General features: G+C 40.6%; 1 protein-coding gene across 1 annotated transcript in view; it reads left to right on the forward strand.

Annotated features, from left to right (window-relative positions):
* The first annotated feature begins 1532 nt into the window (after positions 1 to 1532).
* The window catches only part of LOC126251379 (juvenile hormone esterase-like), an 89326-nt gene continuing 73134 nt past the window's right edge, over positions 1533 to 17724 (forward strand). Inside the window, exons 1-2 of the mRNA XM_049951763.1 lie at positions 1533 to 1689; positions 4683 to 4817. Of these exons, the coding sequence (XP_049807720.1) occupies positions 1624 to 1689; positions 4683 to 4817 (201 nt within the window). The 5' untranslated portion in view covers positions 1533 to 1623. The remainder of the gene's footprint in view (positions 1690 to 4682; positions 4818 to 17724) is intronic.

The raw sequence follows: 17724 nt of genomic DNA on the forward strand, positions 1-17724 counted from the left end.
TTAATACACCAAAAGCAAACGAAAATACATATCAAAAAGACATAAAAATTCGCTTGGCACCTTTCTAAGAGATATTCCCCACTCCTCCAAAACTAACTTAGAGCAGATGTTTCTTAAGGTCAAATAAATAGTACCTACGCCAGCTGAGAGATTTGTGTCATATAAATTAACAAGAGACGGAACTGCTCTGTCATGATAAACAGAACAGGTCAATACACTGTTGCAGAAGCATCGAATAAAGTGTGACTACGTTTTACAGAAACTAGAAATTAAGCGCGGGCTTCAATGCTAGTTGCTTTTAATAGTGTGTACAACTAAAATGTAGCTCGAAACATGTCGGACAATCCAAAGAAATCTCGGTCGTTCGCAAAATACAGCAGCGCAAGACAATCAATGCACCACTGATCGACAGTAGTGCTAATGTTACCAATGACAGTGCCACTAAAGCGGAGGTTCTGAACACTGTTTTCCTAAATTAGTTCACCACAGAAAATGAAGTAAATGTTCCAGAATTCAAATCAAGCATAGCTACCAGGAGAAGGAGGAACTGAGAAGCGCTTTTTCTAGATGTAGAGTAGCAACTCAAATCACAGAATAAAGGGAAGTCTTCTGGCACAGATCGTAAACAAATTAAGTTCCTTTCAGATTATACTAGTGTAATAGTTCCATACTTACCAATCATATACAACAGCTCGCTCGGCGGAAGATCCCTACTTGATTTCATGCTGCCAGAAGACTTCCGACACGGTGCCTCTTGCGTGCAGACAGCGTGCTTATGGATACAGTCTCGGCTGTGCGAATATATTAGTGATTTTCTGCCAGAAGGGTCACTGTTTTGCAAATGAGAATAAATCATCGAGTAAAAGAGAAATTACATACGGCGTTCCCCAAGGAGATGTAATAGGCGCCCTGCAGTTCCTAATCTATACAAGTGATTGAGGAGACAATCTGAGCAGCCCTTTCAGACTCTTTGTAGGTAATGCTGTCATTTATCTTTCACGGAAGTTGCTCAAAAAGAATTGAAAAATTAATTAGACATGTTATTCGTATTGGGCGAAAAGTGGCAACGATCTATAAATAATGAATGGCTAAATGGTTCAAATGGCTCTGAGCACTATGGGACTCAACATCTGAGGTCATCAGTCCCCTAGAACTTAGAACTACTTAAACCTAACTAACCTAAGGGTATCACACACATCCATGCCCGAGGCAGGATTCGTACCTGCGACCGTAGCGGTCGCGCGGTTGCAGACTGAAGCACCTAGAACCACTCGGCCACTGTGGCCGGCTATCAATAATCAGAATGGCTTCGTATCCAAGGAAGGTTATTTACCTTACACATAATTGACAACAATTTCTGTGATGAACAGATAAGTAAATTTCTGAATAGTTCAGCCACTATCACACGAACACAGCCAAGAGATAATGAATTGAGTTCTCGTGACTGTGTGGTACTCTTTGAACGTGAAGAACACCTGTGCGGCAGCTGTATAAACAACAGGGTACCAAGAAATTTCAGCAGTAGACGAGGCATGAGCGCAGGCTGAGGCACATTTAACGAATGAGCCACAGTTGAAATAGCGTCTCTTAGGTTCTGCTTGCGAAGCTGAAGAAGATACTGCCATGCTGCTGCACGTTAGAAACTTGCTTGGCATTATCCTTCTTCTTCGGTTCGCCGCCAAAGGCAAGGTAAGGTTTAGACCCGATAATTTCATGGTCGGAGAAGGTGAAACTAAATTTAAGGCAATAGTAACGTCCCTATCGTGAGAGGAAATGGAAGTACTTCACACTGTTTAGTTCTGTAGTATCACTCTCCTAGAACAGTAAATAAGGTGCTGTAAAATATAATTTAGGGAATATAATGAGTATGTGGCTATTGCAGCGAAAATAAAGCAACATATTGTATGCTTCAATAATGGAAGTCGGATGTTAGGTCACACTGTCAAAATTTCGTAATCGTAGGGATGTTCGTATGAGTAGTTAAAAGCAAAATGCTTCTGACTGAGTAGAGATAAAAATCTATGGTAAGACTTATGGAATTTTTGTTGGTTTCAAGATAAAAAAGTAACTTCATTATGTCGTCCGTAAAGGATGGCGTCATGAGCAGCTGATAACTAAACGCAAATAAATTTGTGTTCTGAGTCACACTTCAAACGTTAAAACCAATTAGGCGAGAAAATACTGATTTAAATTCCTCATATTACTGGGGAGCACGATTCGTTCTTTATAATAGCACTTAAAGTAAAAAAATGCTGAACATTGCTAGACATTGCATCTGTTCTTAGCGGTATGTGATGTGTTATGGTGTTTTATCACATTTCACACCTTATAGCTACGAGACATGTGGCTATATCTAGATTAAGTACGAAACAGTTGCCAGAACTTGTTTGTTTAAAGTACTGGACATAACAGGACTTCACTGTGTTGTATGACGGCATATATTATATTTGTTCTAGTATTAAAATGTGAATGGAACGTACAAACGTCTGTATGAGTAGCAGAAAACTTACGATGATAGTTATTAAAATTATGCACATTTAACAATAAAAGACCTGCATAGTAGGAGGAAAAGTTTGGTTGACTATTTTGTTACGTTGATAAATTTTTTTTAATTTATAAAATGCTAGACTTCTCAAATTATTTGTTGTAATAGAAAAACTGCTGCAGAAGACGCACAAATTATATACATTAGACATGAGGATAAGCGTGTAAAAATTAATTAAAAAGCTGTAAACTGAAATTTGTGGTAAATTTATTGAAGTCATAAGTACTTTGTCAGAATATCTGGAAAAGTGATTGAGCTTATTTTATTACTGACACTAACTCATTATCCCTCAAATTTTTATCTGATGAATTAAATTTCAAGGTAGCCCTCTGTCGAATGTCCTTTATATCATACTTCTATTATATTATGCAATAATGCAATGTGATATACATAAAATTAAACGAGCTGTCTCCGCTAACTATTCTCAGCTACAGTTGTAATTAATGTAAATAGGCCTGTCTGATACGTATAACATATTTACATGCAACAACTAGTAGCAGCATGTGTTTCCTCTTTCTTTACCTCTAAAGACGAAGAACAATCTGTTTACGACATACGTTAATGTTTAGTAAAGGTATCTGTGTTCCTCACTAAGACCATGAGTATAATTGTGGGATTTTGCTCCTGCAGAGGCAAGTATGATTCACTGAAAAGCATATTGGTACAGAAAAGTATGGACTATAATACCTTATTTGTCTACGTAATTGTCTTTTAGATATACAAGACTTTGTGGTGACTAGACTCCTGTCGCGAAGTGTCTTTCTGGAAAATTACACCCCTCGACAGCCACAATATCCTCTTCATTGGCTTCATAACAACTCCAAAATTTTTTTTGATGTTGGGTAACGAAGGGTGTAGGAAGTTAAACTCTACAACAATTCATACTTTATATTCCTCTCTTAACTCACTCACAGTGGCTTTTCGTCAGAAGACGCATTATCCTCGTACAAGATGATTAGTATTTTGTGGTTCAGTACTTTTCTCTCATATTTTGATGTTTGCTTGATTTGGAAAAAAACTGAGATTTTGGCGGTTATTATTTTACTCTTTCAAAGGTAATAAAATAAGAAAAATACTGTATAAACTTCAGAAAATACTGAACATAAAGCTCCACGAAAACATGGACTTATTTATCTAGGTTCTGCTGAAAAAATGGAATTTATATTTTTAAATGCCTGTTTCGTCTAAATTTTTTAAGCATCTTCAGGGGTAGTGGACGGTCTTGTTTCAGAAGGTTTGTCATTACAGTAATAATGTAAGAGGTTCATCAGCACAGTAATTCATTAATTTTTCTAAGGGGACGTTACACTACCACTATGACTTTACGTATCAGAGTAATGTCTCGTCAAAAGCAGCCTGATACAGAATGTAGATACATATTACATATCAGTATTAAATTTTCGTATTCTTCTAAAAGCTTAAGACTGCATGTGAAGTAATCCATTCTGGAACAAATTCCACGGTTCATTTGAGCTAGTGCAAGCAAACGTTGTTCTATACAGAGTTAAAACATAAAAATACGATTATATACCATTTCATCAGGCTGTACCTTCTCCCTGCATGTCGATCAGTGCGCCCTTGGCTAAACATCGCTTGGCAGTGAACCTAGAAGAGATATCCCTTGTTACCTCTATGAATATGTTTCATTAAAGCCACTTTAGGCTAGAATGATGGTGTGGCATAGTCTCTTTTACATTCTGAATATTTTATTTAATTAAGAGAGAGTATCAGTGAGAATTGATGATTTTTTTAATTTTTTTATTTGGTGAAACTTTTCACATGACTAGCTTTGGAAGATAATCCACAGGTCTTTATAATGACGTTGAACCATCTATATTGACATACGTGGAACGTCTTGTAGCCCATTCGTATTTGTAAGGTAGTTTCTAATAAAGGTTTAGTAAACTTGTTTGTCCAAGACATATTCAGTAAATATCAATTACCGAGGGTGACAGAGTGATCCACAGTAGTTTCCACATGAATCTGGACAACGTGATGCACAATCAAGTACAGGACTAGAGATCAATATTTACAAATACCTGTTCTCAGATATCACATTTATGTCATTGAATAAAGATAATGTTGCTGTTAGTAAATCACCTATATAAGTTGTAGTAAATATGTAATTCCTCTACAGGCTGAGGACATACTGGTGACCGTGGACGAGGGCACGCTGCTGGGAACCACGGCCACCAGCCTCTACAACACGACGTACACGGCCTTCCTCGGCATCCCGTACGCTGAGCCGCCGCTTGGAGCGCTGCGTTTCGCTGTGAGTTTACTGTCAGCAGACAGTGATAAGTAACAACCTGGTGCTGACTAACACTAAGGGTGGCGAGCACAAACCAGGAGTAAGTGAAAATAAAGTGGTAAGTTACTGAGAGAGAAGGAAATCGGTGACTTTCAGTCGATAGTACTGAACTAAAGGAGTAAATTACTGCAGGAGTAAATTTTTCATTTACTTCCGAAGTAAATTTATTCACTCCATTACTGGTGGAGAGCACCATTGAAAATTACGCTACTACGTTAGTAACTGAAGGCGGAAATAAGGCCAAAATTTACTCCTAGGCGGTAGTGGGAGTAAAGTAAGAGAGCAAGGTGCGACCTTTGAGTTCTGTATTTTACGCGTCGAATTCTATGGATTACCTGGACAACCAAGAACATATGGAAATTGAGGAAGAGCCGAACATTCCAAGAATGAGGGTTGTAATGGAGAGAAGTGACCCAGTGACCTCAAAGCGTGGTTTGGGTATCGTAAGGAATCATTGAGCAGTTGCTTGATATGCGACCGTACATTCTCAAACCGCCGCTGCCAGCAATCATGTACAGTGGCTTCATTTCTGTCAAGTCATTTACAAGTCTGTCTACAATATCGCAGAAGGAACATTCAGCTTCACCTCACAGTGGTGCTACTAGCGCCATTCTTACGTGACTAGTGCGAAATTGTATTAAGCATCATCAGATGTAGAAACATGACTATCAATTTTCGTTTACGTCACTCAAATCCTTGCGGGTACTGTGATTACTTTTGTCGGTGCATTTTGAATAAAAGCGTAAAAAACCAAAGTAGTCCGTCGCAAAGATTGGGATTTATATAGCCGTCATTTGCGGGCTATGTGGCAAGCCACCAGCTTGTTTTAGGTCAGTCGAAATATACATAAAACAGATATAGAATCAAGGAGAAACAACGATATCTCGTCCAGCCCCTAGGGAGAATTAGCTGAAAAAACAGAGATGGATCTTGTGAACTGAGAACCACGAAAGAAAGCGGCTAGCCATCAACAGTCACGTAACAGATGCACAGTAAGATGGGCCATACGACAAATCCTACCGCTATAACGTCTGTTGAACCGTAATGCTGCTTACTCGTGGTGCAAATGCCGTATCTATAAACTTAATAACCGACGAAGTTGCACGACCGTTCTACCTCTAAAGCTAACTGCATCTACACACGGTCTCTTCCAAGGGAACGGAAGCCAACACATACACCGCAAAATGGTGGCAATTGCTACACTATTGGTAGTCACGAAGTGAACACCCCCCCCCCCCCCCCGAAGAACTACAACGAAATAGGACTGAGGAAGAGCATCTCAATAGTTTAGTAACCGCGTACGTGGCACAACAGTGTGCCTCCTCATGTAAAAAGATCCCTGTAACCAACTAGACCGACTGCGGCAATGGGAATCGTTCCTAATACTTTCGGTAGAGGGTTGGTTAACGTAAGGCGGCACCTGTTCCCTGAATGTGAGTGAGGTCAGTATTCCTACTATCCGGCGTTGGCGTGGCTTGAATTTGAAAGTGAAGGTCCAAAAATTCTACTATTTCTATACCCAACAAAAGGAGCATCTTACTGTAACTATCATACGGTATAGGGTCCCGTTGTTGTTGACTTCAGTCCGAGGATTGGTTTGATGCAGGTGTCCATCCTACGCTATCCTGTGCAAGCCTCTTCACCTCTGAGTAACTTCTGCAACCTACATCGTTCTAAATCTGCTTACTGCATTCGTCTCTTGGTCTCCCCTTAAGATGCCCCCCGCACCGCCCACCAGGGCCAAATTAGTAATCCCTTGGTGTCTTAGAATGTGTCCTACCAAACGATCCCTTCTTCTAGTGGGGTTGTACCACAAATTACTTTTATCCACAATTTTCTCTCCAAAACACTTTGAGAAAAGACTTCCTGACCATTGAATCTATAGTCGATGTTAGCAAATTTCTCTTCTTGAGAAACGCTTTTCTTTTCATTGCGAGTCTGCATTTTATATCCTTCCTACTTCGGCCATTATCAATTACTTTGCTGCCCAAATAGTAAAACTCATTTACTACTTTAAGTGTCTCATTTCCTAATCTCATTCCCTTAGCATCACCTGATTTAATGTGATTACTTTCCATTACCCTCGCTTTCCTTTTGTTAATGTTCATCTTATATCCTCCTTTCAAGATACTGTCCTTTCCGTTCAACTGCTCTTCCAAGTCCTTTGATGTCTCTGACAGAATTACAATAGCATCGGCGAGCCTCAAAGTTTTTATTTCTTTTCCAGGGATTTTACTTCCTACACCAAATTGTTCTTTTGTTTCCTCTTCTGCTTGCCCCATATACAGATTCAATAACATTGGGTATAGTCTAAAACCCAGTCTCACTCCCTTCTCAACCACTGCTCCCCTTCAACCACCCTCGACTATTACAACTGCAGTGTGGTTTCTGCACAAATTGTAAATAGTCTTCCGGTCCCAGTATTTTACCCTTACCACCCTTAGAATTTGAAAGAAAGTATTCTAGTCAACATTGTCAAAAGCTTGATCTAAGTCTACAAACTTTATAAACACAGGCTTCCATTTCCTTAGCCTATCTTCTGTGAGAAGTAGTAGTGTCACTATTGCCTTGCCTGCTCCAAAATTTCTCCAAAATGTTAACTGATCTTCCCCGAGGTCTGCTTCTACCAGTTTTTCCATTCTTCTGTAAAGAATGTGTGTTAATATTCCGCTACAGTGATTTATGAAACTGATAGTTCGGCACCTACTTTCTTCGGAGTTGCATTATTATGTTCTTTTGAAGTCGGCGGGTAGTTCGCCTTTTTAATACATCTTGCTCACCAGATGGAAGAGTTTTGTCATGACTGGTTGTCCCAATGCTATCAATAGCTCTAACGGAATATCATCTACTCCGGGGGCCTTGTTTCGACTTTGGTCTTTCAGTGCTCTGTCAAATTCTTTGGGCAGTATCATATATCCCATCTCATATTCATTTACGTCCTCTTTCATTTGCATAATATTGCCCTCAAGCACATCTCCCTTGCATGGACCCTCTATGTACTCCATCCACCTTTACGCTTTCCCTTCATTGCGTATGACTGGTTTTGCGTCTGAGCTCTTGATATTCTTACAGGTGACTCTCTTTGCTTCAAAAGGCTCTTTAATTTTCCAGTAGGCTGTTACTGTCTTTCCCCTAGTGATAAGCGCTTCTAAATCCTTACATTTGTCTCTAGCCATTCCTGCTTAGCTACTTTTCATTTCCTGTCAATCTCATTTTTAGACGTTTGTATTCGCTTTCGCCTGTTTCATTAAAGCAATTTTATATTTCTTTCCTTTCACCAACGAAATTCCAATATCTTGGGTTACCAAAGATTTCTGGTAGCCCTCGTCTTTTTACCTACTTGATCCTCAGCTGCCCACTGTTTCGTCTGTCAGAGCCGCTCCTTCTTTTTCTATTGTATTCCTTTCCCCTGTTCCTGTCAATCGTTCCCTAATGCTCCCTCAGAAACTCTCTACTCCCTCTGTTTCTTTGTGTTTGTCCAGGTCCCATCTCCTTAAGAGGCTACATTTTTGCACTTTCTTCAGTTTTAATCTACAATTCATAACCAATAAATTGTGGTCAATGTCCACATCTGCCCCTGGAAATGTCTTACAATATAAAATCTGGTTCCGAAATGTCTGTCTTACAATTACGTAATCACCTTCCGGTGTCTCCAGGCTTCTTCCACGTATACCACTTTCGTTCACGATACTTAAACCGAGTGTTAGCTATGGTTAAATTATGCTCTGTGCAAAATTCATTCTTTTCCCCCTATCCATTTTCACCTACTATCCTTCCTTCTCTTCCTTTTCCTACTATAGAATTCCAGTCCCAATGACTGTTAAATTTTCGCTTCCCTTAACCATCTGAATAATTTCCTTCGTCTCATCACACATTTCTTCAATCTCTTCATCATCTGCGGAGCTAGTTGACATATAAACTTGTACTGCTGAGGTGGGAGTGGGCTTCGTGTCTGTCTCGGCTACAATAATGCGTTCACTATGCTCCACTATGCTGTTCATAATAGCTTCCCCACGTTCCAACTTTTTATTCAATATTAAACCTACTCTTGCATTACCCCTATTTGATTTTGTTCTTATAACCCTGTATTCAACCAACCAGAAGTCCTGTTCCCCCTGATACCGAACTTTACTGACTCCCACTATATCTAACTTTAACCTGTCCATTTCCCTATTTAAATTTTCCAACCTATCTGCCTAATTAAGGGATCTGATAATCCACACTCCGATCAGTGGATAGCAAGTTTTATTTCTTCTAATAACGAAACCCTCCTGAGTATTCCACGGCTGGAAATCTGAATGGGGGACTATTTTTCCTCCGCGATATTTTGCACAGGATGATGCCATGGTCATTTAACCATACAGTAGAGCTGCATGTCCTCAGGAAAAATTACGGTTGTAGTGTACACTTGCTTTCAGTCGTTCGCAGCACCAGCACAGGTTGATGTTACAAAGCCAGATCAGTCAATCATCCAGACTGTTGCCCCTGAAATTAATGAAAAGGTTGCGGCCCTTTTCAGGAACCCAACGTTGGTCTGGCCTCTCAACAGATACCATTCATTCGTGGTTGCACCTACGGTGCGGCTATCTGTGTCGCTGAGGCACACAAGCCTCCCCACCAACGGAGTTCATAGGGGGAGTATAGGATCAAAGTATGAATATTACCCACTTCCTGCAGCTTAAATAAACGAAGCAAATCGTTTGATTATTTTCGCATTATATGTGGTCACGGCTGAAAGCAAGGGGAAACTACAGCCGTAATTTTTCCCGAGGACATGCAGCTTGACTGTATGATTAAATGATGATGGCGTCCTCTTGGGTAAAATATTCCGGAGGTAAAATAGTCCCCCATTCGGATCTCCGGGCGGGGACTACTCAAGAGGACGTCGTTATCAGGAGAAAGAAAACTGGCATTCTACGGATCGGAGCGTGGAATGTCAGATCCCTTAATCGGGCAGGTAGGTTAGAAAATTTAAAAAGGGAAATGGATAGGTTAAAGTTAGATATAGTGGGAATTAGTGAAGTTCGGTGGCAGGAGGAACAAGACTTTTGGTCAGGTGATTACAGGGTTATAAATACAAAATCAAATAGAGGTAATGCAGGAGTAGGTTTAATAATGAATAAAAAAATAGGAGTGCGGGTTAGCTACTACAAACAGCATAGTGAACGCATTATTGTGGCCAAGATAGACACAAAGCCCATGCCTACTACAGTAGTACAAGTTTATATGCCAACTAGCTCTGCAGATGATGAAGAAATTGATGAAATGTATGACGAGATAAAAGAAATTATTCAGGTAGTGAAGGGAGACGAAAATTTAATAGTCATGGGAGATTGGAATTCGTCAGTAGGAAAAGGGAGAGAAGGAAACGTAGTAGGTTAATATGGATTGGGGGGAAGAAATGAAAGAGGAAGCCGCCTTGTAGAATTTTGCACAGAGCATAACTTAATCATAGCTAACACTTGGTTCAAGAATCATAAAAGAAGGTTGTATACCTGGAAGAATCCTGGAGATACTAATAGGTATCAGATAGATTATATAATGGTAAGACAGAGATTTAGGAACCAGGTTTTAAATTGTAAGACATTTCCAGGGGCAGATGTGGATTCTGACCACAATCTATTGGTTATGAACTGCAGATTGAAACTGAAGAAACTGCAAAAAGGTGGGAATTTAAGGAGATGGGACCTGGATAAACTGAAAGAACCAGAGGTTGTAGAGAGTTTCAGGGAGAGCATAAGGGAACAACCGACAGTAATGGGGGAAAGAAATACAGTAGAAGAAGAATGGGTAGCTCTGAGGGATGAAGTAGTGAAGGCAGCAGAGGATCAAGTAGGTAAAAAGACTAGGGCTAATAGAAATCCTTGGGTAACAGAAGAAATATTGAATTTAATTGATGAAAGGAGAAAATACAAAAATGCAGTAACTGAAGCAGGCAAAAGGGAATACAAACGTCTCAAAAATGAGATCGACAGAAAGTGCAAAATGGCTAAGCAGGGATGGCTAGAGGACAAATGTAAGGATGTAGAGGCTTGTCTCACTAGGGGTAAGATAGATACTGCCTACAGGAAAATTAAAGAGACCTTTGGAGAGAAGAGAACCACTTGTATGAATATCAAGAGCTCAGATGGCAACCCAGTTCTAAGCAAAGAAGGGAAGGCAGAAAGGTGGAAGGAGTATATAGAGGGTTTATACAAGGGTGATGTACTTGAGGACAATATTATGGAAATGGAAGAGGATGTAGATGAAGATGAAATGGGAGATAAGATACTGCGTGAAGAGTTTGACAGTGCACTGAAAGACCTGAGTCGAAACAAGGCCCCGGGAGTAGACAACATTCCATTAGAACTATTGATGGCCTTGGGAGAGCCAGTCATGATAAAACTCTACCATCTGGTGAGCAAGATGTATGAGACAGGCGAAATACCCACAGACTTCAAGAAGAATATAATAATTCCAATCCCAAAGAAGGCAGGTGTTGACAGATGTGAAAATTACCGAACTATCAGCTTAATAAGTCACAGCTGCAAAATACTAACGCGAATTCTTTACAGACGAATGGAAAAACTGGTAGAAGCGGACCTCGGGGAAGATCAGTTTGGATTCCGTAGAAATGTTGGAACACGAGAGGCAATACTAACCTTACGACTTATCTTAGAAGAAAGGTTAAGAAAAGGCAAACCTACATTTCTAGCATTTGTAGACTTAGAGAAAGCTTTTGACAACGTTAACTGGAATACTCTCTTTCAAATTCTGAAGGTGGCAGGGGTAAAATACAGGGAGCGAAAGGCTATTTACAATTTTTACAGAAACCAGATGGCAGTTATAAGAGTCGAGGGGCATGAAAGGGAAGCAGTGGTTGGGAAAGGAGTGAGACAGGGTTGTAGCCTCTCCCCGATGTTATTCAATCTGTATATTGAGCAAGCAGTAAAGGAAACAAAAGAAAAATTCGGAGTAGGTATTAAAATCCATGGAGAAGAAGTAAAAACTTTGAGGTTCGCCGATGACATTGTAATTCTGTCAGAGACAGCAAAGGACTTGGAAGAGCAGTTGAACGGAATGGACAGTGTCTTGAAAGGAGGATATAAGATGAACATCAACAAAAGCAAAACGAGGAAAATGGAATGTAGTCAAATTAAATCTGGTGATGCTGAGGGGATTAGATTAGGAAATGAGACACTTAAAGTAGTAAAGGAGTTTTGCTATTTAGGGAGTAAAATAACTGATGATGGTCGAAGTAGAGAGGATATAAAATGTAGACTGGCAATGGCAAGGAAATCGTTTCTGAAGAAGAGAAATTTGTTAACATCGAGTATAGATTTAAGTGTCAGGAAGTCGTTTCTAAAAATATTTGTATGGAGTGTAGCCATGTATGGAAGTGAAACATGGACGATAACCAGTTTGGACAAGAAGAGAATAGAAGCTTTCGAAATGTGGTGCTACAGAAGAATGCTGAAGATAAGGTGGGTAGATCACGTAACTAATGAGGAGGTATTGAATAGGATTGGGGAGAAGAGAAGTTTGTGGCACAACTTGACTAGAAGAAGGGATCGGTTAGTAGGACATGTTTTGAGGCATCAAGGGATCACAAATTTAGCATTGGAGGGCAGCGTTGAGGGTAAAAATCGTAGAGGGAGACCAAGAGATGAATACACTACGCAGATTCAGGAGGATGTAGGTTGCAGTAGGTACTGGGAGATGAAGAAGCTTGCACAGGATAGAGTAACATGGAAAGCTGCATCAAACCAGTCTCAGGACTGAAGACCACAACAACAACAACATATATGTGGTCTATGGTGCGCCTTAATGGGCTGGTGGAGGCTTTATTTAGCTCATGAGCCATTCCTGAGAAAACCTGAAAAATATGGTTTTGAGTTCCAAGACGGCTGAGCACAGCAAATGATTGAAATTGTTGCTATAGGCCTATACTCCTAACATACTGATCTCGATTTTCTTGATATCTTTATCCGCTTCCGAAATCTATCGCTTGTTCCTTTGTCCCGCATTTTGCGCGGGGTTGGCGTGGTTAAATCGGATTTGGCATGTTAATGTGAAGGGGTGGCCAGATGCCCCACCTGCCGCCACCCCGTACCCCCCGGGACGGAATTAGAGTACCCCATCTGTCTGCATCTAGTTTAAATCATGGAAAAGTGCGGATGTGTTTCAAATGTCTGTGAATTGTGTAACTGAGGCGGGACGTTGGGACCAGTGCGGTATTCACCTAGAGGGATGTGGAAAACCGCCTAAAATCCAAATCCAGGCTGGCCAGCACACCGGCCCTCGTCGTTAATCCGGCGGGCGGATTCGATCCGGGGCCGGAGCCCCTACCCGAGCCCAGGAAGCAGCGCATTAGCGCTCTCAGCTAACCTGGCGGGTCTTTATCCGCTTCCGAAATACGGAGGTTCAAATTTGCTCTACTTGTTCACGTAAAATACGCACGTAATATCGGGTGTGAGGCAAAAACGTAGTTTATGAAGTGACTTAACGTGGAGGAATATGTTGTAGAGTGCCTCCGTTATCATCATAAGGGTTCTGGGAGCACCATGTTATAGAACCAAAACACAAGACAAATTTTTCTGCACGTAAAATCCGGTCTGGGGTGTAAAATTAATTTGGTCTTCTTTGAATTTCACGAAGAAAGTTATCAAAATTTTACTGACACATGAACTGCTTTTCATGTGAATGGCGTGCCATGCTGTAGCAGGAAAAAGATCCAACAGAAAATGCTCCTAACGGAGCAGACAAAAAGTGAGCATGCTCCTGTTGAATATGCTCCTGTACAGTGGGAGTGGAACATAGTTGACAGTGACAGAACAGTGCTGGGAAAGGAGTGAAGGAGACAGCGCCTGAGGGACATGAATAAAGAGAAGTGGGTGAGAGCCAATGACAAGGACAGACCATTTATGACAATGACAAGGAGGAAGGGAGAGACACTGACAGTAGAAGAGGAAGCAATAGTGCTACAGGATCAATGAGATAGTTGCAGTAAGAAAAAGAAAAAGGGAGACAGTAGAAGTGGGACGGAATGAAGGAAACTGTGGCTCTGAGACGGGAGACAGTGATATACAAGAAGATAATGACAATGAGTTGGGTTGAACGAATGAGTGAGAATGGGTAAGGGGGATTGAATAAGTACAGCGACTTACCTCGCTGGACTAATGGGTGAAAGCGAGTTATAGTTAGCAGCGTTTTGCAGTGAGAGGTGAGTTGCATGTTTAAAAGAGCGCGAATAGTTTTGCATGCCAAAATTTTTGGTGTTGAGGAAGATAGAATGAGGGAGCTTGTACCCCACTTTTCAGTCAGTCCTTCAAGAAAAAGCGCAATAGATTTTTTTACGCTCCGAAAGGAGTATTTTTCCGCTGGTGAATTTTATGAATCACGTATCTCCTCATGATGAACATCCTTCCACCCCCAACATTCGACAGTCCTCAGTTCAGCCAAGCTGTATCCAATGTATCCAATTAATTGAGAAGGTATTCAGATACCACAGAATTATGCTACTATCCACATGACCGCAAAAAAAGTGGGACGAATTAGAAAATAATACTTTATTATGAATGTTATGTGTGCCACACCAGAAAACGGACTGAATCCGAGTGAAAATAAAAAACATTCTACAAGGTAAATCTTGTAAATCAAGAAACAGTACCCAGCCACTGCCAATGATGCTATTTATTTAGAAAAATAGCGCCGTTACTGGTTTTGAGCAGACATCTTCATCTTCTGTTCACGTTGCTATTGGATTTGTTGTTCTTCACAGTACTTGTACGTTCTTTTCTTTTTTTTTCTATAACTAACGTTAGGAACAATAAACATAATATAAACTTTAACAGGCATCTAAAGATCAACCAGTCGGCTAGAAACCGATAACGGTGCTGTTAGCGTAAATAGATAGCATTATTAACAGTGCCGGTTACTGTTTTCTTATTGGAAAGAATCAGCTGCTACTTTATATGCATGCACGGCATCATAAATGCCAGTTTTCGATAAAATAGCAGGAAGAAAGAGTTAGTCGCAAGTGTCATTAAGATTGAGGTACTGCGTTTTATTTATGGTAATAGAAATCAGAAATACAGCGTTAGGTTTTTAACTAATAGAAAACTATATGGCTAGCGATTAAATTTTGAAAGTTCGAGTGAAAACACAGCTACGTACAAAAACCATTTGCCATCTCCTAACGCATTTTTCAGACTTGAATGGGGTACCTGTAAACTCAGTCTCTAACTACCTGGCAGAGTGTGTTTGCTTATGCTACTTCTATTGCAGCAAGTGAAGCACCATTATCCTAATGTCCTTTTGTCTACATAAAGGGGGACGCCGACACGGCATACCACAACTTGATACTATACCAAGTTATCTTTATCCTCCATATCCAGGAAAGCTATAGGACCAGTTAAGAGACCTGTAGTGGAAGTCGAATTTGCTTTAGCAAAATTTTTATTTGGTCTGAATTTGAACAAGACGTGTCAAAAGTTACTTGCCTTTAACAGAACTCTTAATTTGTTACTTTAAGTGAAACTGAGGTACGTCACAATTAATCTGCTTTTAGTAGAACATTATACTCGAATACGAACATAACAAACATAAACAGAGGAATAAAATTAATACCGTTTCTAATAAGCTTTGAGAAGTTGGCGAGAGTAAATCTTTGGGAGGAACCCTATGAAAGGGAGACTGCATGGAAGCTACTGCGCCAAGATATCCTTATGAGTGCAGCTCGTTGATACAAGATAAGAGATCTAAATTCAAATCGTAATTAAGTCAGCAAGTTGGGTTGCACATCCAAAATATATGAGAAGCGCTCAGATTGCTGATTGTACTGCCATGGATTGTGAAAATTTACTTCTGCGCGAAATCAGCAGAGTGTTGTAAAATAGCCATAGATGGCCGGCAGCTCCTGCCTCTGACGGAAAGCGCCGGTGTCGCTCAAAACTCCATCCCCGGCTCTCTCAAAAGTTCTTGCCTCCTACCAAGCTTCCCCACTCTCAAACATTACAGCAAGAGGGGCTAACATGATGGCTGAGGAATACCGCAAAATTTTCGAAAAATCGGGGAAAAGACCACATACACGAAGGAATTTAACCTTCACAAAGTTGCTACTGGATTGATATCAAGCTATTTTTGACTTATCAGTCACTCCAACGCCTCCGCTAGCACGAGGGCATCATTCCTCAAGACTCGAGCACTGAGGAGCCTAATTATCGTACTCACTATTTCCTGGCTCGGGGGGGGGGGGGGGGGGCATATGTTAACCATTGCCGCCTTGGCACTGCTCGATAACACACAACGGACAATGATATGTGTACGCAACCTGTCTAAGGACGTGCAAGAGAGTACCGACAAACAACTGCACAGATAACACGTTTTGTAATAATACGACACTTAAACTCTTTTCCGTTTCCACTCTGAATATGACGTACAAAAAGGAGACTATAATGAAACGAACATTTATCTTGTAGGTATAACTCAGGCATTCCTGATAATGAATCAACTATATTTTCTCTTTTTCTGAGTCTTCAGTCTTCTGACTACTTCGATGCGGTCGACCACCAATTCCACTCCTGTGTGAAATTTCTTGTTTCTGAGTAACACTGGTAACCTCCATCCTCAATCATTTGCTGGATATATTCCAACCTCTACAGTGTTTAGCCCTTATGGCTACCTGTAGTAGTATGGTAGTTATATCCTGATGTCTTAACGGGCGTCCCACCATCCAATTCCTTCTTTTTGTCAGTGTTTCCCACATGTTACTTTCCTCGCCGATTATTTGGGGAACCTCCTCATTCCTTACCTCATCAGTCCACCTAATTTTTAACATTCTTCAGTAGCATCGCATGTCAAATGTTTCTAATTTCTCCTCTTCCGGTTTTCCTGTAGACCATGTCTCAGTGCCATACACTGCTGTGTTCCAAACGTACATTCTCAGAAATTCCTTCCTCAATTTAAGGCCCATTTTTCATGCTAGTAGACTTCTATTGGTCAGGAATGAGTTTTTGTCAATGACAGTCTTTTATGTCTTCCTTGCTCAGTCAATCACGGTCTATTTTGCTATTTAGGTAAAAGAATCCGGTAACTTCTCGACTTCGTGATCCTCATTCACTACTTTCGTCTTCGATTGATTCTCAGTCCATACTCTGTACTCATTCGACTCATCATTTCGTTTAATACATACTATAATTCATCTTCACTTTTACTCAGGACAGCAATGACGTCATCGAATCTTAGCACTTATATTCTTTCACCCTTAACTTTTATCCCTCTCTTGAATCATTCTTTTATATCTGTCACTGCTTCTTCGATGTACTGAATCATCATCAGGGTTCAAAGACTACATCCCTGTCTTACACCCTCTTTAATACAAGCGTTTCGTCTTAGTCTTCTACTCTTGTTGTTCGTGTTGTGTTGGCTACTGTGGGAGTCGGCACCGACACACACAAGGAAGGAGAGAGGCTGAAATGACAGATGGCAGGAATCCAAACTGTTCTTACATTAAACTTTATAATTAATAGGACACTTTATTTATGAAAAGAAAAGAAACATGACTTAATTTCTTGTGCCTCCTATGTGCAATTATATTTATCCACTATTACTACTAGCATAACGTAGGCTAAGAACTGTTTTCCTATCACTATGCTCTCGAAGAGATTGCGAATGAACTTGGCACGACCAGCCAAGTCAGCATAAACGGGGGGGGGGGGGGGGGCACTAAAGTCTGTCTTCGCGGAGGTGTGGCGCTGCCCGCTCTTTCCATTGGTACGCGGGTTAGCGTCTTCTTGATGCCGTTCCGCAGCGCCTAGTTGGTTGGGGTGCAGTCGATGCTTCAGGTCAGCACAGATCCTTCTTGGTTCTTACACTTTATATATATTAC

This window comes from Schistocerca nitens, chromosome 4, assembly GCF_023898315.1.
Source record: "Schistocerca nitens isolate TAMUIC-IGC-003100 chromosome 4, iqSchNite1.1, whole genome shotgun sequence".
Lineage (NCBI taxonomy): Eukaryota > Metazoa > Arthropoda > Insecta > Orthoptera > Acrididae > Schistocerca > Schistocerca nitens.